This window comes from Corvus moneduloides, chromosome 20 (genome assembly GCF_009650955.1).
Source record: "Corvus moneduloides isolate bCorMon1 chromosome 20, bCorMon1.pri, whole genome shotgun sequence".
NCBI lineage: Eukaryota > Metazoa > Chordata > Aves > Passeriformes > Corvidae > Corvus > Corvus moneduloides.
In genome coordinates this window covers 1,849,345-1,874,519 of record NC_045495.1, presented here as the reverse complement: position 1 = coordinate 1,874,519, position 25,175 = coordinate 1,849,345, and the positions used below count along the sequence as shown (strand labels likewise).

Here is a 25,175-nt window from a genome sequence, read left to right as displayed (position 1 = left end):
TCCAGTCCTGAGGTGTCCCTGCTGCAGCCAGGGCTGTTTGCTCACGTAGTTGGTGATTGCAGACAGTGAGAGACCCTTCCCCTGAGCAGACAGTGATGGGAGAGCCCTGCTGCAGTTACAGCCCTGCTTTTCTCCAAGGAGGAAGTGGATCTGGTTGAGTTGGCAACCAGACCAAAGTCTGCACAGAGCTGATGTCAGGGGCACTCATCACCCTGGCTATTGAGCGCTTCCAAAAGCACAGGTGACGTTTAGCTGGAAATGAACCATTGTTCTTATTTTATGGCCTTGAAGATGCTAAATGGGTATTTATCCAAGGATTAGCACGCACCAGCATCCCCAGGGTGATGCCAGAGTGTCTCTGGAAGTGAAGCCATCTCTGGCTGGGATGGGAGTGTTGGTGCAGCACTGGGTGGTGACACTTTCTCATCAGTCACCTCCCCTGCCTGGTGATCAATTCTCAGAGCATTGGTCATTCTTACCAAGTGTGGTCACCCCATGGTGTCACTGGAGTCACTTGGGCATTTTCAATGTTGAAATTTTAATTTCAATATAAAGAATATGGGTGACAGTCGTTCCTATCATGAATTTTCCTCTGTTAAGACTTTGAGGTATTGAAAGTGGAATTTAAAAGGATGAGAAACTCTAATTACCAAGGATGTTCATACGTGCTGCTGTAAGTGGTAAAGCTTTTATTGATTTAGGAGTGCAGCAGGGGACATGAAAGAGATGAAGGCATCACATCCCTGCCCAAACCTGCAGCCATTTGCTGCTGCTGACTCCCTTTTGCTTTCCAGATCACAACTGTGCAGGTCTCGAAGGAGGGCTCAGAAATGAGCAGAGCCCGTTTTGTGAGATGGGAGCAGTGGGAAATGAGCTGTGCTGGGATTTTCCCTGGTACCTTTGTGTGTGTGAAGTGTGGAAGCACCTGTCCTGTCAGACTTCTGCAAACCTGGGGTGGCTTTTGGCCCTTCTGGGAGAGAGGGGAAGGATGCAGCAGGGACAGCGCCTCTTGTGCCAAGCCCTCTTATTCCCCTCAGAGAGAGGGGAGGGACAGATGCACCAACCCTGCAGGGCCCTGCTGCCCACAGGAGTGACCACTGTCCCTTCCCTTCAGGCTGAAATCTCAGCTCCAGAGGCACTTTCCATCCTGATCCAAGTGTTGGATCCCTTCTGGAGCTGCTGTTCCCCCTGCTCCCTGCCTTCCCGTGGGCTGACACAGGAGGCTGTATCCCTGCCTCTCCTTGTATCTAAGTATCAAAATATGCCGGATTTATCTGTTAGCTGTGATCATGTCCTGAGAACGTGCCGGGCTCCAGGCACGGCTGCTGGCCCAGGGCCCGGAGCATCCACGTAGATATTAATTATATTAATTATACCTCTTGTTACCCTTTTTCCCTCAGGTCCAGTAAATTGAAGCAAAAAGTGAGTAAAATGCAATCATCCATGCTTGCTGATTTATTGTTTCAGGAAAATAAAAACCTGTCAGGAGCTGGGGAAATTATGCCTTTTGTTTGGGACAAGCCTCTGGCTTCCTCGATCATGTGTAAAAGATTTCCTGTTTGTGGAAATGAAAAGCAATGTTTGATAAGGTCCCTTCAGCAAAATGGGTCACAAAAGAGAAAACAGATTAAGGTTGCTTCTAGATTTGATAGAAATTAAATTTCCCTGGGAGTTGTGAGCATAGAAAACCAATAAGGAAAACTCATGGCAAAATACAGCTTTTATTTATATTTAGGGTCATTTCAGACAGACCTGATGACTGAACCTCACCCAACTTTTAGCAGTGCATTTAAAACTCGTGGTGAGAGCACAGGGGTGTCCCCAAGGTGGGTCTCAAGCTGCTTTGGGTGGTCAGAGTTCAGGCACTTCCCTCCCCTGCAAAAACAAATAAACAGCAGCAGATGCTTCAGAGCCTTTGTCAGAGTGTTTGTGTGAGCTGGCAATGCAGGACTCTCTGTACTCTGATATTTTTTCTCTCAGTGCTGCTGAAATTTTTTTTCAGCATTAGATTTTTATTGGGTGCAGAGTCCAAATGAAGTGGCTGAGAGAGCTGTGGTGTGTGATGACTTTTTTTTGGATTTTGGAAATACATTCTCCTGACTGCTGTGAACATTCTCAGTGTTGTTTCTCATCTCTGTGTGAGGTTAAAATCCTGTTTTTCCCTGATCCTGATCATGGGAAACACAGGGAGCTCCTGGTGCCCTTACCAAGGTATTATTTTTGCATAGAATTATTAAATCACAAATTCTTCCTGACTCTTCTCCAGCTTCTTATTCCCTCAAAGTGTCTTGCAAATTATTTTGTCTTTTAGACCATGAATTTGAGAGGTTTTGGTCAAACTGAGGTTGAAGAAAGGAACTAAACCAACAAATAAATTGGAAAGGTGGTGGTTTATGTGCTACGTTTGGAGTCAATGAAAAGGTTTGGGACAACAGCTTTGGCTCAGTCTTAACATCACAGAGAAGTTTGTCCAGGAGTTGCTGCATCCCTGGGTAACCAGGTAATCCCTGCTGGTTTAAAGTTTGCTGAAATGTGATATAGAAAGCAGAGTTTTAGGTTAAATCTTCTGTATGTTTAGCATGCAATGAAACTGTGCCTTCATTTAATGCAGCATTTTGTTGGGGAAAATATTTATGTGTCTTATAAATAAACCGTGGCCTCCCAAGGAGAAGCTGCAGGAAAGCTGGAGTGTGGATGTTGGTTGGGAGCTGGATAACAACAGAGGGAAGCTGCTGCTGCTGCTGCTGCTGCAGAGCCAGAAACAGGATCCAACACCACCAGTGGCAAATCAAAACCCTTACAAATGGTGTTTGTTCTGTGCTGTTTGGAGTAAGGAGACAATGCAAGGAACAGGGTGATTACAGAGCTCAGCCCGGACATTGTGAGGCAGGTCCCTCCTCCAGGGGCTCTGGTGACAGGGTGACAGCTGTCCCCCGCTGCCTGGCGAGGGCAGGGGACATGAGGGGCTTGGCCAGAGCAGCCGTGGCTCTCCCGTTCCTGAAGTGCCCAAGGCGAGGTTGGACAGGGCTCGGAGCAACCTGGGACAGTGGAACCCAAACCATCTTGGGATTCCAAGAGAGGGAGGATGAGTAGGGAGGAAGAGCTGTGCAGCAGGGCTGGATGAACATACCCCAATGTGATGCAGACTCAAGTATTTAGCGATACTCAGCAGGAGCAGAGCCAGTAAATTTGGGCTGTGATGATCCCCCCTCAGCTCAGCGCTGTCAGGACACAGCTGGGGCACATCCCCCAGCACCTCCAGTTCAAACCAGGCCAGGGGAATTGCAGAGCCCAGGGCTGACCTGGCTGAATGCTGGAGCTCTGTGGCCCAGCAGTTCACGCGGGGATGATTTAAACCATGGCTCAGTGTTGAGAGCCCCCAGCAAGCAGAACAGAAAGGTGGATGAATGTTGGAATTTCCTTTTGATACAGAATAAAAAAACCCCTTTAAATCAAAGCCATTCCTGTTGTACCCAAACACTCCTTGAAGGGGCAGGAAAGGATTCCACACAGGAAGGCCCCGGTGCTGCACACTGGCCATGAGCACACGCTCGTGTTTGTGACCTTGCTCAGGAGCAAGTGCGTTGGAAATGTTTGCTTGCCATGTGGCCGTGCCTTTTTATCTCCAGGTTTGATTATATAAATGTTCCTGTTTAAAAGACACACGCCAGGGAATAAATCTCTGGGCCCACAGACTCTTTGAGAACAGGCAGCCCCAGCATTTAACTGGTAACAAAGAGAGTTGGAGTGGAAGCTTTTTGATAAAGAGTTGGCAGCATATCAGAGGAGCAGCTTGGCCATGAGATGTGAGCAAGGATGTCACACTGGGTGTTTAAACTTCTTACCTTTCCTTCCAGTTCTTTATTTTTTTCTTTAAATGATTATGAATGAATTATTAGAGAGAAGGTGATTATTTTCAGTGTGTACATTTTCAAATAGTGGCTCAGTTAAAGAGGACTCTAAAGTTTGATTTTAACATGATCCAGAGATCTGGCTGCTCAGTGGCAAACTAACAGCAGTTTAAGTAGTAAGAATTAAGAGTGACCTGAAGAATGATCAGCTTTTAGCACAAAATCTCTTGTTTAACTGATTTAACTGGGCCCAAACCTCTGGTTATAATTTAAAATTTTCTTCCACGTGAGTGGCAGGTGCTGTGACACAGCAAAAGCCAAGCTGAGTGTGAGGAAGGGTAGAGTTCAAATAAATAAAATACACTAAGGGATGATTAAAGCGAGGTGAGGGATAGAACACAGATGTGAATTTCCCCTCTGAATATCTTTTACTGCCTTTGGCTGCTGAGCTTTGATGTCCCAAAGCACAAAGAGACTCCTCCTGTACCTGAGCTTTGTGTTCCAGGCAGGGCCCAGCCAGGTTATAAATCTGTAACATTGCACTTCACCTTTTGTGTCTTGCTTAATGACCTTTTAAAAATAAATGCAGGATGGCTGAGGGGAACAGGATCAGTGGTGGAAAAGCTGACACGTCCGCAACCTGAGCTCTGATCCCTCTGATTGCTCCAGCCCGTTAAACAAAACTTCTTTTGCTTTGTGCTTAAAAAAAAAAAAAAAAAAAAGAGGGAAAAGGGGGACAGGGAAGGGTTTTCTTAGCTGGGTTCTCTGCCTTAAAATGCAGCTGTAAAGTGCTTTACTGGGGAAATGCTGCACGGAGTTACCTGCCTGAAGAACAAGGGTACAGTCATCCAAATATCAAAATATATCCTATCTACTATTTCATTTCATGGAAAGCTGCTGTTTTAAGGGGCTTTTGCCCTTTTGGAAGTGTCATCCTTCATTTCTCTCGCATAACAATGGCCACTTAAGGCTCTTGTTCTGTTTCCCACAGTACTAAATTTAATATGCACAGCCATAATATAAATAAATATATGATAACTCTTACTCAAATCCATGAAAATGTATGTTATCCCTGAGGAATATCATTCCCTAAAATGTCCTCCACTTGAACGAAAGGAAAACTGCAGTTTCCCACCATTCCAAACTGGGACAATAATTTATTTTGGTGATGATTATAGTGGATATTTTTGATTCATGTGTACAATAGTAAAACTGACAATGTTTTCTTCTGTTTGTGTATTTTGCTTAAAATAAAAGATTACTCCAAAGGAAGGCATTTGAGGAAGACTGCTTGCAGAGAGGGGCCAGATTTATTTTGGCTGGCTGTGCTGGCCTCTCAGCTGGACAGCAACCTGCACAAATCCAGTCCTTCAATCACTCTCTGTTGCCTTTGCCACAATAATTTTCATGCAGAATCCCTCCTGGAGCTCAGCTGACTGATGCTGACAATCCTTTGCAAGCTGTACCAAAGATTTTCCAGCAATTTTACTGCTTAGGATTCCCCAAATGTTTCAAATACCAAAAGCTGAATGTGTTGTGGGCTGGTCACTTGTATTATCTTAAATTTCTGCATGTCCACAGTTGTGCTGTGCCCTAGCTGGGATTTTTTTTCTTTTGGTAGGGCCCTAATTGAATTTTTATTTCAGAACATTGCTGTTTTCATCTAATCTTTGCAGTTTCCTGCTGGAGAGCCCCTCATGTGCCTGGTTATTCCCTGGCTGTGCATTCCAGTCTTTGTTGCATCCTTGGTAAAGCTGAATTTTGCTGTCACTGGTGGGGATTTTTTTTTTTTTTAAACAAAAGGGAAAAAAGGAGCAAGGGATGGGAGGAGAGGAAATTACCCACCAATGTTGATGTTCCTGAAGGTAGAGGACTCGTCCAAGCTGTCACTAGAAGAGTTAATTTCATTTTCTAGATCTTGCTGTGCGCGCTGGTTTTCTTCTGTCACGGAGTTTAACTCTCCGAGGTGGTTCCGTGTCCCACAGCCCTTCGGGGAACCCCTCGTGTGTGGCTGCTGCTTTCACCAAGCTGATGCCTCTTTCCCGAGGCTGAATCTTCCCTGAGGTCCTTCAGCACTTGCTAAGATCAGACGGGCAGGATTTTGCTTTTTCATGAGCTTTCCGTGAGGCGTTTGTACGTCGCGGGCTGCGGATTGCCCGTGGGCCCGCCAGGCCTTCGCCGCCTTAATCCCACACCACCCCCATGGCTGCAGCGGGAATTGCACCCGAGTTTGGAGTGTTTGTGTTTTATGAGCTTTAATGGCTGGGTTTTTAGAGTTAATCAATCTGGTTCCATCACATGTGCGCTCCTGCCTGCGGGATCATAAACCCCAGCTTCCCGTTTACGGCCTGGCACTGCCACAGTAACAAGGGGACAATAGGAACCTGCTCCGGGGGGGTTCGTGTGGGTGATACCAGAGCTGGTTTTGCAGGGCTTGATAAGACACCGTGTTCCTGCCAATCAGAAAAAAAAAAAAGTTATAAAAGAAATGGTTATAAAACCACGGGAGTAAATGGAGCCTTGGCAATTGCTCCCAACCCGCCCTGTGGACTGAGCTCTCTCCACACTCCTGGGACTGGCCCAGCTCCCGGTTCCCAAAATGTTTGAGCTGTACCAGTGATTTGGAGCCCTGAGGAGATGGAAATGAGTGGTGAATCCTCCTTTTCTCAGAAGTGTTTGGCAGGAAGGGCTGCATAGAAATTGGGGCATCATTCACAGAGATCTCAGCTGACAGGGCTGGAGAAGCCTCAGCACCTCCACAGTTGATTTTTTTTGTCTTTATCCTGCTCTTTTAAGATTGAAACTCCTTTTGTTTTCCTCAGGGAGGTCACTGCTGCTCTCCCAGGATTATTCCCAGGTTTCCTGGTAGCTGCTGGGCTCCAGGACGCAAAAAATTATGTTTTACTGCCTGTAAGAAAAGCATTTTGTGTAAAGCTGAGAGCTTTGTGCACCACAAACTCCAATGGTTGCAGGTTGACAAAGATACTGCACTCTTGATAGGGATTGTCTATGATTTATTTAGAGTTTAATATCGACATCAGCACAATCAGCAAAATGTAAAACTTCTCAGCCTTTCTTTCTCTCTCATAAATTCTTCATAACCACCCCCAGTCTGCAAACTCATCCATCAAGATCTCTCAGTGTGCTAGGAGCAAGGAGCAGCCCTGGTGAGGTGGGGAGAGGAAGAGTGGTGGCATTCTAAAGGTAATTCCACTCAGTGGAAACCAATATATTTTTGTGAGGCAATAAAAAAATGAAGGGCAGGGAAAAGTTTACATAGCTTGGAGTGGATTGTGGGGAAATAAAACCCATTAAAACAGTGTCAGCTGTCTGGGTTTCCTTTACATCAAACTGTATTTGAGTAGTGGATGTCTAAATCACTTCAGAAGATATTAATAGGTAAAAGATAATAAAATAACCCAAATTGATTACCATCTTATACCCTTTGTGATGTAACTTTAAATGCAAATTGCATTCCTCTGCAAGAAGGGAAATAATGTCCCAAAGGCATTTCAATTAATTGCTGTAGTTAATTACACTCATAATTTTACTTGTGTGACTAATTATAATCAGGTTTTAGCGGTGTATATGGATTTATTTCTGATACTAAAAGCCCCAAACAGCAGGTTATTTTTGGGAAATGCATTTAAAGCTCATAATGAAAACTGCATGTTCCCATTCTAAGCAGCTGTCTCGAAGGAGCTGTGTCTGTTCAGGAGGAGTTTGGAGGAGATCAGGAAGGAAAAGTGTCCTGGCTGAGGTCACTGTGGCCCTGCTGTGCCTCCAGCTGGAGTTTCATTGCCTTTTCCACAGGTACTTGTAATTTACCAGTAAATCCTATATTTCCTTTCTTTAAAAATCCTATTTCCATACGTTTCCACAGCCACCTCAGTTCCCAGGTCATTTGTTTCTCTGTCATTGCAGAGTTTTTTAATCCCATCTCATTTTAGTGCTTCGTGGAAGAAAACCACCAAGTCCACTTCTAACTCCACCAAAAAGAGCCTCCAATCTCCAAGAGTAATAATTTTTTATAGAATCATTTATAGAATTATATATATATATATTCTATCTATATCTAGAATAATCTTTATAGAATATAGAATAATCTTTATAGAATAATTTATAGAATAATAGAACCATTTAGGTTGGAAGAGACCTTTAAGATCATCGAGTCCAGCTGTGATTTTTGGAGTGCTGCTCCTGGGCAATGAGATCCCTGTCCCTGCATCAGAGGGGGTTGATGTTACACCTGGTATTTATTAAACTCCACCTTTACTAAACTCTAAAAGCAGCCTGGGAAGTTTGATAGGCTTCTCTGTATCTTTCTTTTTTTGACTACAGGTGGATGAATGGATTTTTTAACATGGATTTGCTGTGTGACATCTTTTTAACAGGGGGGGTGCTGACAAGTGCTGTTTTCCCCATGGAATCCACATCTGATGGGCAAGGAAGGAAAGGACAAAGGAAAAAGCTTTATCCTTCTCTCCCAGCAGTCACAGAAAACTAATTTTGTCCAGATAAGTTCATTTTGAGCTGGTGTTTTGTCACAGGAGGAGCTGACTGTAAGTGGAGCTGCCAAATTTGTCAGAATTCTTTGTGGGTAATGTAAATACATTTCTTGTGAGTAATGGTTTGGTTTCCTTGTCTCTTGGTGCTTCCTGAGAAAAATGTCTTGCTGAAAACATATTGTATTAGGAATTTTTTTGTGCCTGCCCCTGCTGTCACCCCTTGCTCCCCTGATGACTGGGAAGGAGCAGTGCCTTCACCTCTCACACCTCCAGAGGCTGCTCTCAAACCAAGGTGTAGCCCAAATCTGGGAAAGGAGTGGTTTTGGATGGGTTGTACAAACCCCTGTTTGTTTTACTTGTTTTAACCCCAATTGTAGTTGCCAGTGCTGTTTGATTTTCCCTGGGACTGCAGCTTTCAGCCCCACAGTCATCAACTCTGGCTCCGACATATGTGAAACGGATCAGTGCAGTTCTGTGCTAACTCTTCTGGACATGGGAAAATAATGTTCTTGCTGGATCCTTCCAAATGCTCCTGTTCCTCCCCCCACCCTTTCCTGTATCATGCCTTGGCTATTTGTCCTTCAGGAGTGACTGTCATTTCCTGGTGTCTTCACAATAAAAGAATTTCATGCCAAACGTAGCCGAGACAAAATTCCTGAAAGTCAGCACCTTAAGTTACCTGTGGAACAGCAAATTGCTTTTCCATAGCCATCCTCACAAAGCAAATCAGATGTCCCACTTGAAGCCTTCTTGGTTTTCCTGCTTTTTCCAGGGAATAGCTTTTGCTGGGGTTTGGTTTTTTTATTCCCTGTGTTAATCCTGGTCTTGTCCTTGGCTTGTCCTGCCCCAGAGCAGAACGTGGGTGCAAAGATGACCTCTGCCTGTGGGAGAGGACAGAGAGAACTCAATCCCTGTCAGAGGTGCAGATGGAGCATTTCCCTTCTCCTTATTGCCACAACACCAAGCCACTCAGTAAAAACACTGATCCTTGCCCAGTGAGATTTTATTCACACTGGGGTTGGTGCTGAAGAGCTCTTAGAGAGGACTCACCCTCTTTCCAGCAGGTTTTGTTCTTCCTTTTAGTTCTGTTTTGCTCTATTTCACAGTAAATAAGATGCTCCCACGTTGTAATTAAGGGCTGTGCCCTGTGATTTATCATTTATCATTGGCAGTAAATGACAGCTGAGCTAGATCCTCCAGATTTTATTCCAGCCTTTAGAGAGCTGCCTGTGAAATGAGAATTGAGGAAGTAATCTGAAGGGAGACGGATGGTGGCTCTTGCAAAGGGCATTTCTCAGGTATCCTGAGGAGTTCCCTGTCTGGGGAGCTGGATGGGGTTGGGCACCAGCCCTGCACACCTGGGCAAGGTGCCAGACTCCAGGAATCTGCTGTGCAGAGAACACCCTGAGGGTGTGAAATAGAGCCCCAGAACTCTGCTGACAGTAGAAACATCCCAAGGTGCTGCAAATCCATGCCCCCTGTCCCAGAAATGCAAGCCCAGCCCTAAACCCAACCCTAAATATTGTGAAGAAAACAGGGGGGGGGGAAAAAGTCACATTTCTCTTCTGACAGAGTTTGTGGATTCCCCTTCAGCAAGGACAAAAGAAATAAAAACTCAGAACAATTGAAATATAGGTCTGTTGTTCACCTTTAATATTTCATTTCTGTTTGCTCCTCCAAAGATTTTCAATTACATAAAAATACAGTTAAAGTATTAATCTTTCATTTAAACTTGAATACATTCATTTGCTTTCCCATGTTGGGGGGTTTTTAAAGCTTTTATGATTGATTAATATGAAAATAATTTCCCCCCACATTGGTGAGCTGTGGTTGCTCACACTGCCAGGATTTTCCTGAAAATATATGAAGTCATCTCTGCAAACATTGCCCTTAAAGAAAAAAAAAAAATACAAGTCTGCTAATATGAAATCCTATTTCAATTTGGCCAAAATCTAAAATCCTAAAAGAAGCTGTAACATGTTATATGGCACTAGCCAAAGAGAAATGTTACATCCCCCTTCAGAGAGAAAACTGGAATAATATAAGGAAACCCCATTTCCCAACGTATTTTCCATAAGTCACTGGGTAAGATCTGAAGGAATTGGTGCAAATCACAATCTTCTTGGAAAAAGCTATGAATCTTGACCTTATGTGAATATTGCAGGTATGCTACTATAAAAAATTCTATATATAAAAGAAATATATATATATGTATATATAAGAAAGAGCCATTTCTTGAACTGTCCTATTTTATTAGGCAAATAAGAACTATAAAGGATCCTCATAGTCTCCTGCTTCAAAAGCAGCCCTCCAAAGAGAGGGAATTTCCACAGATGTGCCTCTGGTAGGTGGGGATGAGGCTCCCTGTTGCTTCCCAGCACATCACATTGGCCATGGCATCCCAGAGAAGGATGAATAAATAACAGAGGAACCTGATAGCCCCAGTCAGATCAGGTGAAAGGAACCCAGTGTCCCTATCTGAAATGAGCTGAGATATTCTGAAGGAAGGAGGAGGGATTGAAGTGTTGGGTGAGTGCCCTTCCCTAGAAGGGATGAGGCAGATGCTGCTCAGCTGTGTGTGAGCATTTCATCTTTGCTCTGTGTTGTACCTTCAGGTAGGACAATGTGGGATTATAGGAATTGCTCCACATTTCCCAGTCAGATCTGCAGTGTTGAATGTAAACATGCTCCAAACCAACCCTTCACAGGCACTTAAGAGCAGATTCCTCCCGAAGGTTCTCTGTGCAGCTCCTTCCAGTGCTGGGTTAAAACTACAGGATAATCCAGCCTAAGGCTTTCTCTAAGTGTTTTGGCTTTTAAAACTGAATTGTTCATTGCTTTATCTCACAGTTCCTTTGAGTTCTGATGGTTTGGGTTTCACCAGAGCAGCACAGAAGTCCTTGGTTAATGTCTGGAGGAGGACAAGGTTATTCTGTGTTGGGACACAATTCATGAGAGGCTGAGACAAAGAACTGAGAACAGCAAAAATAACATCAAATGAAGGACCAGGATGCTGAACGAGGTGAGAAAGGCTCAGTGGGCCAGAGAGCTCACGGTGCAGAGCAGAGGCAGCAGCAGCAGCAGCTTTGCCATGGGCAGGGGGATGCTGGCACTGGACCAGAGCACCTTGCGGTCCTGCAGGGGCTGCGCCGGCCGGAAATTCTCCATCATGGGAGTGGAGTTCTTCCCATCAAAGTGCAGTGCTGAGAACTGGGACAGCTGCAAAACAGAACAGGTTGTTAAATCTTTATGCCAGAGGACTCTGGCAGTTGTTGTGCTGCAAACCTGCGGTGCCTGGCTCTGTTTTTGAACCCGAGGGTTTAATGGGTGCATTAAACCTTGCAGGAAGCGCCGTGGCAGAGGCTGCTGGAGAGGTCACCAACTGATGGCTCCTTCAGCCTTGGAAATCACGGGCACTTCCTTTCTGTGGGAGCCAAATGCTTTGTGCAGCTCCAGGGCTGGTTCCCCAGAGCCCCTGACGCACGCGGCCCCGGGCCCATCCCCACGTCACGGTGACACGAGGCAGGAGCACCAGGAATTCTGTCCTTGTTCAGATTCCTGGCTGCACTGAGTGACACTGGGCTGTGCTGGGGGCACTGCGAGCACACTGAGAGCACACTCTGAGTAAGGAACTGAAATACAAGCGCTGGCTCTGGGCCAGACTGTGCAATCTCTGCACAATCTGTGTTTTCCAAGCACTCATAATTCTGTCTCCTCTTCCTGCCTGCAGGTCAAAAATGAGCTGCTTAACGCTGATGTTAATGGGCTCAAGTTTTGGATTTGGAATTATTCTGTTCTGCTGTCCTGACAACAGGAGAAAAGCCGTGGAACTTGGGAGTGAGCAGGTGGCAGCAGTGGAAGTGCTGCTGACGAAGCGCTGAGCTTGGGCGCTGACCTGGGGGGTGTTCTTGGCTTTCTCCTCACGCCGTCATTTCCCCTTCCTGCCCCTTTCCTGCCATTTTCTGAGGGATGATTTAATGGGGTAGATCAGCTGGCGCCGGGGAGCACGTTTAGGCTGATGCCAAGAGAGTGTGTGTGGGGAACAAGGCAGCTGAGATGTCACACTGAGGGCAGGCAGCTGAGGGACGCAGCGGCGTCAGCAGAACCTCCAGGCTGTCCCTCTGCCACTCACCTGGGACAGGCTGAGCTCAACTGGCTTCTCAAATATCGTCCAGATGACGCCCTCGTAGCAGTCAGGGGTGGTGAGGGACCCCTCATACCGATAGTACCTCCGAAGGTCTTCCTCAGGTGGGAGAAGAGAACTCAGTGGCAAAGGATCTATCTGTGCTGATTGCCCTGGAAAAACCACGGGGGAAGATCCCTTGTAATGCTTGTGGCTGCAGGTTTGGCTCACATTTGTCTTCACCCCGCACAGCTTGTGAAATCCCTGACACGAGGGTCTTACCTTTGTATTTAATATTCTCTAATTCACTTAACAGAGTTGCATAGTTTTTATTTTCTTCGTCAGCCTGAAAGGGAAATATGTTGATTCCACATCGTGTATTTCTCTACAAGTGGTTGCTTTTAATTAGTGGTGAATAAAACAGAAAAGGGCCACAAGAAAAAATAACAGCAAGCAGGATGTAGGAAAGGGTAGAGGAACTCAGTGCTGGCAGAATGCCTGCAGAAGATAGGGAGGCTTAATTCTTGGGCTACTGTACCTGACATAAACATAAAATATTGACATAAACAATCCCTCAGCCAAACTGCTGGCTGGGACTTGAGAGGGGCAATTGAAAACTTCACTGCCTACCTTTACAAAGAAGGCCAACACAGCCAAACCATCTGGAGTTTTCTTGGCTTCTGTCACATCTGAAACATCTTCTCTTATGTGGACGATGTGAAGCTGGAACACAACAGCCACGGGCAATTATTTCCACCCTCAGACTTCCCTAGGGGAACTAGCCAATAGGATCTCAAAATTCCAGAGTTCTGGAGTGAAATCCATGACCCACACGCAGTCTCACCTACCTCCATGGGGTATTTCTCTCCATCTATGCTGTGCTCTGAGCCAGGGATGCTTTGTGGCTCACCTGGGACTCCCCAGTGCAAATGGAATTCTACTGCCTTGTATTTTCTCCCCAGACCTCCTCCTCCGACTTTAGGGGATGTGTTTAGTGTCACTTTAACTGGGGGGGAAAAAAAAATCCATGAATTGTTTTAAAGGAGAAGATCAGATCCTACATTAACAGTATGTGAGAGCAGAGATGTTCTTGAGATTCAAATTTATCTTCAAGTTCTCGCTTGGCTTTTCAGACTGAGTGTTCCAGAAATTCTGCTCTGCAGAAACCAAACTCTTACAAAATCATAGCTGAGATTAATTTGAGATGAATTATAACCATTATGACCTGTGGAGTCTGAGCTTCTTACACCTCTCAGAAGACCCAATATTCCTTCATTTCTTTCTAAGAAAACTCCCTTTATCAAAGTAAATTTGATCCCAGTTTATTTGGGTTTTAACCATCCTTTTAATCTCCTGTTATCTGCACTGTAACATTTCCTTTGGGCAGGGTTTAAAGATTTTCTGTTTTAATTTTGAGCAGTGCTGTGATTTAAGCCTAAATCATACATATCTGAGATATATTTTAAAATTTTACTTTGTAAGGCCTCCACGTTAAGCACAGCACTTTTCTTTGCATAGGAAAATTCTGGATTGCAGCCCCAGAGATTTCATTTCTGTTCTGAATTCCGAATTAACTTGGAGAGTGCATGAGTCATTTAGTTCCTTTGCTTTTTAATCTGTAAATGGATGAGTCAGATGTCTTTGTGAGCTTTGTTTATTTAGCTTAAGACCTTTGAGACAGCGACCTTTGCTATGTGCCCATCATGGAAGATAATGAGGGTCTAATCTCACCTGCAGCCTCTAATTGCAGCTGTAATTTAAGCAATAACCTTCTCGTTTAGCACAGAAATTGGTTACCCTCAGAAAGAAGAGATTTTAAAAGCCCAGATTAAACCCCTAATCCTTATGCATGGCTGGGGAAGATGAGAATTATGAGCTATCCTTATAAATATTAATTTTGGTGTAAGAGGGACTGTAATTGGACATCCTGGAGTATCACCCTGTAATGGGAAAGTCATTAATCCATATATGAGTGAAAAGTCAAAACATTCCTTTTTCTTGTGGTCTGCCACAATAGCAATGTTTTAAGTTAGAATCTCCCCAGGTGCCTTCCTACCTTTCCCTTTGAAATCAGGAAATATTTGCCACTTGCTACTTTCTGCTTTAAGGACCTGGCAGTTAAAATAACCCATCCAGGATTTTAAGAACACCGACAGGTAACTTTAAAAAAAAAAAAAAAATAGAGCACAGATTTATTTTTAAAGTTGAAGTAATTGAACATAATTTTGTTGGAGCAGCATCCTCAGCATTGTGAAGGAAGGTGGAGGAAGTGGAGCAGTTCTGAATTACTGTTCATTGATTCACTGTTTACTGATTCACTAAGTAGCTGATCAATGTTAGATAATTTCCGTGTGCAGAGAAAACAGAGCTAAATCTGAGAAGAATATAGTTCATTATTTAAAGAGCTAATAAGGCACAGCACTGTGAATGATTTTCCCACACGACACTTTTCTCCAGCAGAGTTCTTTGTGCAGAGGCAAGAGGTGGAAAGGAGAAGCCCAGAAACGAAGGAGTTTCAGCAGAAAATGATAAAACTCCGCCCAAATTGTTGTTCTGGACCCCTCTGCCCACCTGCCCCCAGTCTTGGACTTTGTTTGGGTTGGGGTGTCCAGCTCTGTTTCTGCACAGAACCAGTTCCTGCTGAGATGCTCAAGGGCCTTGTCCACAACCCCAAAACTTGATAATTCCCACAAACTTCCCAGACACCTTTGGCTCCAGAGGTGTTCTGGGAGTTCCACTTCCGAAACAGAGGGGTGGGACCTCATCTGTGCTTCCCTGCTGTCCTCCAGGGACGTGGAAGGAGCGAGGGAAGGCCCAACCCAATCCCACAAGAGCAGCTTGGGCAGTACTTGCCTGTGTGGCCATTATTTTCCACGTCCCACTTGGCAGACCCCTTCACATCATACCCTTCAAAAGTCAGGGGCTTGAGGCTCTTGTCATAAACCACATTTCGGGTGACAATGTTCACAGGGGACTGTCTGCTGCCTTTGCAGGCCCTGTTTATCTGATGCCATTGAAGAGGATCTGTTCAGGGATGAAGAAAATTTATTTGGTTTTTTTTTCCCTGTAGACAGCAAATCCTTGAGAAAGCCAAACCACCCAACCAAACTGGGAAATTGGAGACATCACCCTAACTTCTGGGGTTACTTTTACATTTGTATATTTACATTTATTTGTACATTTCTACATTATCCTTACTGACACAAAATGAGGAATTACCACAGACACTGAGATCTTCAAAATACCCTCTTTAGCACTGACATGGTCACAAATAATGTGACTATGGTGAATTAAAGGCTGAGTTGTGTGATTTTTTTGCATTATTTCTCTCAAGAGCCCCTTTGCAAAGCAGAAGAATCTCCAATGTGATTGGAAAAGTAAATTTCTTGGCAGTACCTTCACACTGTGGCAGCTCACACTTCTGGGACCGATAGCACCAGTGGCCTCCCACTAAAAAAAATTAAATAAAAACATCAGGTGAATGAAAATCTGAACAGATTGTGCCCCCAAAGTGCAGCAGGGAAATGGATTGGCAGCTCTGCCCTCTCTAGATCTCCTCCTGGTCTCTCATAAATCATTTTATATCTGTTAATATCCCCCCAAAACCAGTGCTAGCAGGAATCTTTAGGACTCTGGATCATCAGAATTCTGGATGGGTTGCAGTCCTAAAGAGTTTGATTTTCAAACCTTGGCTTCCTCAGCTTCTGGAGGCAGTAAGTTCCACATTTGAATATACACAGTGTTAAAGTAAATTTCCTTTTATCAGCTCTGCACTTGCCAGCCTTTCACAGACTTGTAAATTCACTTATGCAAGAGGACTTATCTCACTCCATTCCAGGAACTCCTTTAAAGGTTACTTGGTGAGGAATTCTGAGAAATGAAGGATCTCACTTCCTGCACGCCCTGGAGGATCTTTGGTCTAACTCAGCCAGGACCCATCCCACATGGATGGATGCAAAATTCTGCAGCAGAACATCTGCATTTCGCTTTTTCATAGTCAAAAGAAATACAAAATTCAGAGGACAAGGGCTGATTTAACTTTATGTGTTGATCTAGTTAGGAAAGTAGGGGCTGTTTTGTTTATCCCAAGCTGTTTCAGTGGCTCTTTATTTATTCTAAACTTTAAATTGACTTTGACAGGAATAGTTCTCTTTGGCTATTTAATCCCTAACAATTCAAACCCTCTCATAATAATGATTAATACCACACCTTCTGTTTGCTTGGGATTAGTAAATTATAGACATTTTAATAAATAGCTAATCAATTTTAAGGACAACTATGGAGGAGCCCTGTCACTTGACTGGTAATTACCTTAATTAGTAATTTGTAACACACCTGCTGGGAGGCTCAGAATGCCTTTTAACACTTTTATCTTGATATCAGTGGCATAACAATAGATCCATCTATTAAGGATTTAGAAGTTATAGAGAATTGGAATAAAACCTGAGCAGCTGTGGCACAGAGGGAGACCTGGTGGCAATAAGCAATCTTAAAAAATGAGTTTTGCTTTTTCTTTCACAAAAACGAAACTTCTGCTGAAAACTACAAGCAATGTTGCCTCACTTTGTAGTTTAGCAAGACTCGGAAGAAAAGCAAACTTTGCTTTTTTTGTGTGGTAAGAACTGCAGGGATTTCTCTGTTGTCGTTCCATTAATATTTCCTTAATTATCCAAAAAATGGCTTTGACAAGGTTTTATTCTTTTGGCAGACACACAAAACTTCACTTCCCAGCCCTTATTGTTGCATTTTTCTCTCCAGGACAGTGGCCTGGGCTCCAGCAGCTCCGAGCTTTTCCTCATCCCCACTGGGCAACAGCAAAGTTCCAAGCCCAGGATGTCACCAAGTGCCTTAATCAATATTCTAATCAATAAATGCCTGGAGAATTCCAGGTGAGCTGTTCTCCACACAGCCTGGGCATGCTCCACGTGTGCTTTTTGCATGGATGAAAGACTCCAGGTGTGTTTTTGGCAGCTGCTCAGGGGTCAGCGTGAACTTCGACAACCCCAGCACCCCGGGATTGGGAGTTTCTTGGCAGTTTACACACGAACAAACCTTCAGGAGGAAAAAACTGGAATAACCCAGCAGGAATAACCTGGAAGGATTTGCTCCCAAAGTCTTTGGGATGGAAAGCAGAGGGGGAAGCTGGCAGGTGAGAGCTCCAGGCTGGGCTATTCCAGGAGCTTTCACCGGGGTTGTGCAATGGAGTGGGAGCGTGGCCCGGACATCAAAGCACTTCTGCAATGCAAATCCAATTTTCCAGGTGATCTGAGCCACAATTGGGAGTGAGGGCAGCAGGTTCCCGGGGTTCAAGGCTGTGGAGCTTTTAAACCACAAAAATCAAACAGAGCCACAGCAGACCTCGAGGGAAAGGGAATCATCCCCAGACCTGAATCAGTGTCTGTGTGCCAGAGAGGGAATGGGAATGGGTTATGGAGCCTTTCAGTGGCAAATCCACGTCCCACCCTTGTCAAACAAAGAAATCACTGACTTTTTACTGCCTGAACAGGTGTCTGGCAAGTTCTCTCAAATGAACTTGTGGGTTTCAATCACATCTCAGTAAACTGAGACATGAACATACAAAATCTGTCAGCCTGGGCATCCTGATGATGGGGAGAAAAAGTTTAATAAAATAGAATTGAATTTAAAAAATCCAGCCCTCAGTGAGGCTACAGCTGCCTCACATCCAGCACTCAGGAGTGTTTAATAATTAGTGTCTGATTTTTGCAGCTTTCCACCAAATTCCTGATGTCTCTGAACAAGGCAAGAACTGTGTTTTCCATCGAGTCATTATCACACTTGTGGTTGGATGGTATCACTGAAGTAGAACAGCACATAAATTCAGCATTTCATAAGGAAAAGGTCCTTGAAGTTTTTAAAGAAAGTGTTAATTAAACATTACAGAATGCCTGAGCAAACAGTGCATTCATGTTTATTGTGAATTAGGGGTTTTTTTGATTAGCAGCCATGGAACATTGGGGATCAGGATCTTTTGTGTGGGTACTGCTCAGGAGGAACCACACAAGTCCCTGAAGAGGAAAATTTGCATTTGGATTTTATCTGAGTCGGATGTGACGCTTCCCTCCCTATAGGAACCTTGGATTACAATGGCTCTTTCTTCCCCTGAGCTTTGGGGCTTTCTTTCCGAAGCAAGAAGGGAAGATCTCGGTGGGTTTAGGCATGATTATGCCCTCAGGCATGTTGTCCAGGCCACTTTTAATTGTCTGAACGGCTCCTGCCACTTCCCTTAGAAGACTTTTCCACAGTCTATTAGTCCACACTGTCAGGAAATGTTTCCTATTTAATTGCTTACATTTTCCACTTCCTTATCTGCATCCCATCACTTCTAGAAATATCACTGAACCGCCCTAAACAATTCTTTTCTTTCCCTGGTGTTTACAACATCCAAATAATTCCCTCTTAATCTGTAATTCCTGTCCTGGCTTCATCCATCTTTTGTCCCATCTCTTGACAACCTTCTCTCTCTTCACCTTCCCACCACCCCCACTTCAAAATCTCCCTCTGAATCCTCTTTTTTACAAGGTCTGGGGACCCCTCAGATCCCATCCTCACTGCTCTTTCAATCAAACCTCAGCTCCCACATTCTTTTTCCTGTTGTTTATTTTATTGCTGGAAAAATGCAGCAGAAAGTGGGGCTTTCGCTGTTTTAGGGGTGGGTGGTTTTTTTGGTTTGTTTTTGTAGCTGAGGTGCTGGAATCGCTGCTGTGATATAGAGATAGAGATTGAGATATGCACAGCTGGATCGCTCTATTATCAATTAAATCTTGCCCTTACATTTTGTTATGGATCCTTGATTTAAGTGGTCCCGTACCATCCCCACATTGACTTTATTTTGTTTAATTTAGAGTAGGGCTGGACTGGGCTGGCTCTTTCCTCCACAGAGGTCAGAACAGTTCAATTTAGGGAGTCTCTCTTGGCACGTGAGCAGTCCCACTTATCTCTGCCTCTTCCTCCTCGAATTTACAACTGGTTTCCTGAGCAAAGCCGCTTCTTGCCACGGGGGTGGCCGAAAAAACAATACAATTACGTATTGTTTTCATTTTATTGTAAACGATTTCAATTGTTTTCGCTATCAAGCCTCGTTTGGAAGCTCGAGGCAACAAAAATAAAACATCCCTGCAGTTGAGAACTCCCTCTCCTGTCCACTGACCCGGGACAGGACGGTGCTGCTGGCTGGGGGCCAGGCTGGGAGCAGCCCTGCCAAGGTGCTATTGTGTGATCTAGGAAAAGACCCTTCAGCTCTTTGGATCGTGCTCAGATTGTCTGAATTCCGTAAAAGTTCCGAAATCTTCTTTCTCCTACTCGTGCCCTGCTTGGAGCTGCTGGGAGCCCGGAGTGCTCGGGGTGCTGAGGGACAGGGGTGGCAGGCTGGCAGAAAATGCCCTTTTAACCTGTTCGTGTGCACTAAAGAGTCACTAAAACAGGGGCTAAACAGCCTCTGTTTGTGCCTCTGATAAAGTGGCTCGGGTTTATTCATTTTATATATTGCCAGCTGTTTTTATTGAATGTATTGAGCCGCTGGGAGCGGGAGTGACCTTTATGCCACCAGCAGCCTGCGACAGCAGGAATATCCTGTGTTGCTTTTTAATTCAAATCCCTTCTCTCTTTCAGCTGAGCCCTTTGTTTGTCCCTTTAGCCTCTTGACACCCTTTCAGCCACATCCTGCCTGACCATTCCCTGTTTTCCCGGTGCTCCCAGGGCTGGATTCCCAGAGCCCGGGGTGCCCTCAGTGCCAGAGTTCTCACTGCCCGGTTGTCCTCGGTTCTCAAATCCATCCTCAAAACCTGCTGTCACCTTTGCAGCCTTTTCCACGAAAATGGCAAAAGCTGGGTTTGCATGTGGTTTATTTTTAGGTTTGGCTTGTCTTGGGCTCACCCTATTTTTAGCTGGCTTTGTGGCTTTTTTTTCTATTTTTAGTACAAAAGACAAAGCAAGTTAAAAGCAATTGTTATCTAAGCCTGTCTTTCAAATTAATGAGATTGCTGAGCACAAACTGAGCATATAGACATGAGACTATTTATACATTCCTGAGCATTACACATCCTCAGGAAGCCCCAGTCAGCCCCTTTGACAGACAAAATCAGTTCTAAAAGCTCACGTCGAGATTTGTGTGTCTCCACAAGTGTTCATGGCCATTTGTTGCACTTCACTTTCAACCTGGAATTTTATTTTTCCCTGTGATACACATCTTCATGCACATCTGCTGCAGGATATGATGGAGAGTGAGCCCTGGAAATCAGCTTTATTGTGGTGGTGAAGCCTTGCAAGCATCTGATGCGAGCAGTGTTTATAATTTGCACATGCACACATAAATCACATGCTCAATGAGGTCTTTGGAGCACTTACAAACTACAGGAAAAATCCAAAGAGGCTCGAGGATTCTGGATGTGCCCTATTAACATCTGCAAACGACTTCCTTTGTGTCAGAGGGTGAGGGGAAGGTTTTTAGCTGTGACCTGTGATACTCTGCTGTGGATACGTGCCCTCAGAAATGTCCTGTATCAAAGACAGAAGCTTTCACAAAAAATGAGTATCCAGGGCTAAGGTGATTTCCTTCTGTGAGGGGTTTTGCCTTGCTTTGTCTAATAAAATGCAATTCAGAATTCTTTCTTTTAAAGTGTTTTTAAAATTGAATTCAAACAAATCACTTGGTGGCTTTGCTGGCCTTTTGCAGTCTTTTACGCCGAGCTTTTGATGGCTGATCCTGTGGCTAAAAATATGTCAAAAAATCTAATAACAGGCCATTGGATATATTCTGGAACACAACAAAGCATCTCCTGCAATGCCACAAGCAGGGAAAAGAGCCTGCACAGACAGACCCTGGACTCTGCAGCTCTTCTAGGAGACCTAAAAGCTTGTGCTGGTTTTTTGGACGGCTGAGAGAAAGTGTCAAAGGCTTTTCTGCTTCCAGCCTTCATCATCTCAGTGGAAGAGCCAGGAGGATCCGTGGCTCCCGTTTTCTGCAGTACCACAGGGCACAGCTGGAGCAGATAAGGGATATCCCAACCCTCAGCTGATATTTTGCTGTGGGAGAAGGGAGAGCGGAGCAGTGTCACTTGTCACCTGCTGTGTGCAGCTTCTGCCACGCTCCTGTCCTGCCCTGGAGCTGAGGAGCAGCAGCAGAGAGCCCTGGGATGCTGGAGGAGGAGGAGGTGATGCAGCACATTGAGGATTGATGGCTGTGGTGTCCTCCTGCCAGCCAGGCTGAGCCTGAGGAGCTCTGGGAATGGGATCGGGGTCTCTGTCCCTGCGCCTTGTGTGCCACCAGAATCAGGGAGCAGAGGGCTCTTGGAGCTGGGATAGCCTGGGCAGGATCAGCTGAACAAAGCCCTGTGTGCTCGGGAACCTTGGTGTCTATGCAGGCATTGCTCCCTCGGGGAAACCAGGGATAAAACAGAGCAGGATTCATCCTCATGCCTGGGGAAGGGGCAGCTTGGATTCAGACCTGATGGAAACACCAGAGGTGGCCCTGAACTCCTCACATGGGTAATTCCATAATTCCTATGGCTCACTGCCTTTTCTCTGTGTTCCAGGTCTTACATTGCATTGATTATCCTTCTTTTTTAATCAGCTGAAAATGCAACTTTTCATCCCAGAGTGTGTCCAAGTGCAGCAGCATCCCAACTTTGCCAGCCCAAAAATGGATTTGGAGCCCAGCCATAAATCTGTGCTCAGATTAGAACACACCATTAGAACTGGAAAGGGAAGAAGTCACAGCATCTTTTTTTTTTTAAAGCTGCTGATGGAGCTCTCAGGGTTTTTTTGTACCTGAATGGCCCTGAGGAATCCTCAGGATGAGAATTGGTGCTGACGTCAATGTCCGCATGGTTATGGAAATTTAATGGTTGTGAAGGGTAAAAGCATGTGAGCAGAAATATAGAAAATTAGGGGAATCTAATCTCATCTAAATTAGAGGAATGTCCTATCAGGCATCAATCTTTTGGAGCACCAGAGCATGGACTGTGGGAGATTCGTCTCCTCATGGCTGAGTCCTGCTCTGTGATAAAGCAAAAGGTTAAAACGTGCTGGGGTTCATTCCATTCCCACTGAAGAAAATTAATTTTCAGTAACACCTGGAGCTTGCTGTAACCCCACCCCAGAGCTGCTGGAGGGATGGATGGATGGATGGATGGATGGATGGATGGATGGATGGATGGATGGATATCCCTGCTCTCTGAATGGCACAGTAATAAAGCCTCACTCTCACAAGGTTTGGACTATTCCTGTTGGAAATTGCAGACGTTTTGTCTCTCTTTTCCCCCAAAACAACTCCAGAGGGTCCCTGAGCTCTCAAAGGAACCAGAGAAGAAACCTGAGGTGCATCAGTTCAGCTGTAAATGGAACTTGCTGCGATCTGGATGAGCCAGAGGATGAGGGGCTGGACAGAGGTTGAGGGTGATGGTTTGACCTCTGGGCAGATGGCTGCACTAGGTGCCTCAGTTTCCCTCTCCCACCACAGGGATAATGACCCTTCCTTCCTTAGAAAGCCCTCTAAGGACTGTTAATCCTAATTTTAAACCACAGGTGCTTTGCTGTTAAGACAAGGCTGGCAGCGATTTAAAAGATTAGCAATCAGTCACTTGACTTTTTCAGTGTGGTGAGTTATGACTGCCCAGGTGGAGGTGGGTTAAATGAGCTGATCAGTGCAGATCACACAGGCTGGTTCTGAGAAGTGGCAAGACAAGGAAGAAATGCTTATTTAAAAAAAAAAAAAAAAAAGAGTACAACAAGAAAGGATTTCTTTCAGCTGATTCTCAAAAGTGACATTTCTTGAAATGCGTAGCCTTTAAGTTAATAAAATGTATCCTGTGGAGCTTCTGCCTGAGGAAAGGTTTGGTGGAGAGAGCAAGTTTCTCGTGTGTTAATGACTGCATAATTTGGTCCTTGCTCAGGCAAATATGTGGAAATAATCAGGGTGGGTGGAGGGCAAATATGCCCTCAAAATACCATATATGCATTCCCTGTATTACTTCCTTCTGATAAAGAGATGCACCCTCATTAATGACACTAATCTAATAACGGCACAAAGGTTTTCTAGAGAGTCTTTCGGGTTTCCCCAATAATGGGGCAGCAAATTTAGCAAAGTGTCAAGAGCCAGGAATCAATAGCAGGCAAACACGAGTCACAGACTTTGGAAAAGCAAAGGCTCTTGGCATTCCTGTTTACCTGCCCCACGTGTGGGCAGCCCCTGCACAGAGAACACCCCCGAACCGGGGACTGAAGGAGAGGGAAGGGACTGGAACTGCCAGGTAAGAATCTGGAAAAGCCAAGCTGCTGAGGGATGGAGAATTAATTAAGAGCAGAGAAATGAACCCAGAGCACCTCTGAACCTTGATCTGCTTTTAAACCATCTCCCTTGAACAGATCTCAGCGCAGCGCTTCCCCCTGATAATGCTGGATCCCTCTTTCCCTTGCTGCACTCTGCTCTATTTTAGTGCAAACAATGAACCCCTCGGCACTTTTAAGAGCTGCAGTGTTTAATTTCGAGGCTCTGCGCTGGCATTTGCATAGGAGAGGGGATTTATTCAGTGTTGCAGCGTTGCTGACTGAATAGAAGGAGGGGAAAAATACCTTCTGCATTTTTCAATCCTAATTATAGATCGTTATTTAATTGAGCCATCCTAAGTGCACAGTGTACTTATAGTGCCCAGGGAGCAAAAATAGATGGGGCTGCTGGGCTGATGCAGCAAAGACATATTGTTCTTTCTCCCTCAGCAGAATTTCATCTTGGATCACACACAGCAAAGCAAAGGGAGTAGAAAATTCAAACAAGCGATTTCTTTCAAGTTTAAAGGAGTTTAAAAGATAAAGAAATTGTGTTTTGGTATTTTAAATGCACGTACATAATAACGTAGCGAGATCAAGTCAAAGCTCATTGATTTTTCTTGGAGGAGGAAGGCAGATAGAATCTCTAAAGGTGAAAAGAAACCCCCAAAGCACTCATTCATTCATGAGAAAAGCCTATCCTTGATAATTTACCACAAATAATAAAAGGCAGAGAAATAAATACATCATCCTTCATTTACCATAGAGAAGAATCAGAGAGCCTTCACTGTATGTCCTGATAGCCAGAAAGAAATCAGAAATGAGAGTAACCTTAACACGGGGTTAGAGAGAGCAGGGAAGGACTTACCTACTGCCTCTGTCTTGAGAATGTGCAGGGAGAGCAGAGCAAGGAGCAGCAATTCCATTCTCTATTTTAAATAGGCTCAGTGTTGAAACCAGAATTGATTAGACTCCTCAGGATGTGATCATATTTCTGCTCTCAGTTTTATACTGGAGTAAGTAGTCCAGGACAGACCTGAAAGCCATAGCAGGAAGGTGAACTCCTCCCCTTTGTAATTTCTCCAGATTTGCCCTGCTCCTGATTTGCCTGAATTTATTCATTCTCCAAAGTGAATGGCAAAAGGAGTGAGGCTTTCTGGCACTGAGCAAGGAGCCTTTGGTGAATAACTGAGGCTTTGCAACCTGCACAGGTTCGGCAGCCTAGGAGTAAAATGTGATGTTTTTATTTACTGGAGTTTTTCTCCTGGCAGCCCCATGACATTCAATTAATACGTGTGTTAAAGTTCATGTTTCCTTTAAAAAAACCCCAGTGAAACAAATAAAACCCCAAGTCCCCCTCATTTCTGCCTCGCAGTTCTCCAAACAGGATTGGAGTTGATTTGTGGGACT

At 44.7% G+C, this 25,175-nt stretch overlaps 1 protein-coding gene across 1 annotated transcript; it reads right to left on the bottom strand.

Annotated features, from left to right (window-relative positions):
* Window positions 1-9,989: 9,989 nt before the first annotated feature.
* CA4 (carbonic anhydrase 4) lies at window positions 9,990-24,840 on the bottom strand. Its single transcript, XM_032130273.1, has 8 exons — window positions 24,634-24,840; window positions 15,879-15,932; window positions 15,336-15,506; window positions 13,331-13,488; window positions 13,113-13,205; window positions 12,765-12,828; window positions 12,492-12,655; window positions 9,990-11,578 (listed from the first exon to the last, which is right to left on the bottom strand). Exons 1-8 carry the CDS (start codon window positions 24,689-24,691, stop codon window positions 11,393-11,395), a joined length of 948 nt encoding a protein of 315 aa, XP_031986164.1. The 5' UTR covers window positions 24,692-24,840; the 3' UTR covers window positions 9,990-11,392.
* Between the last annotated feature and the right edge of the window lie 335 nt (window positions 24,841-25,175).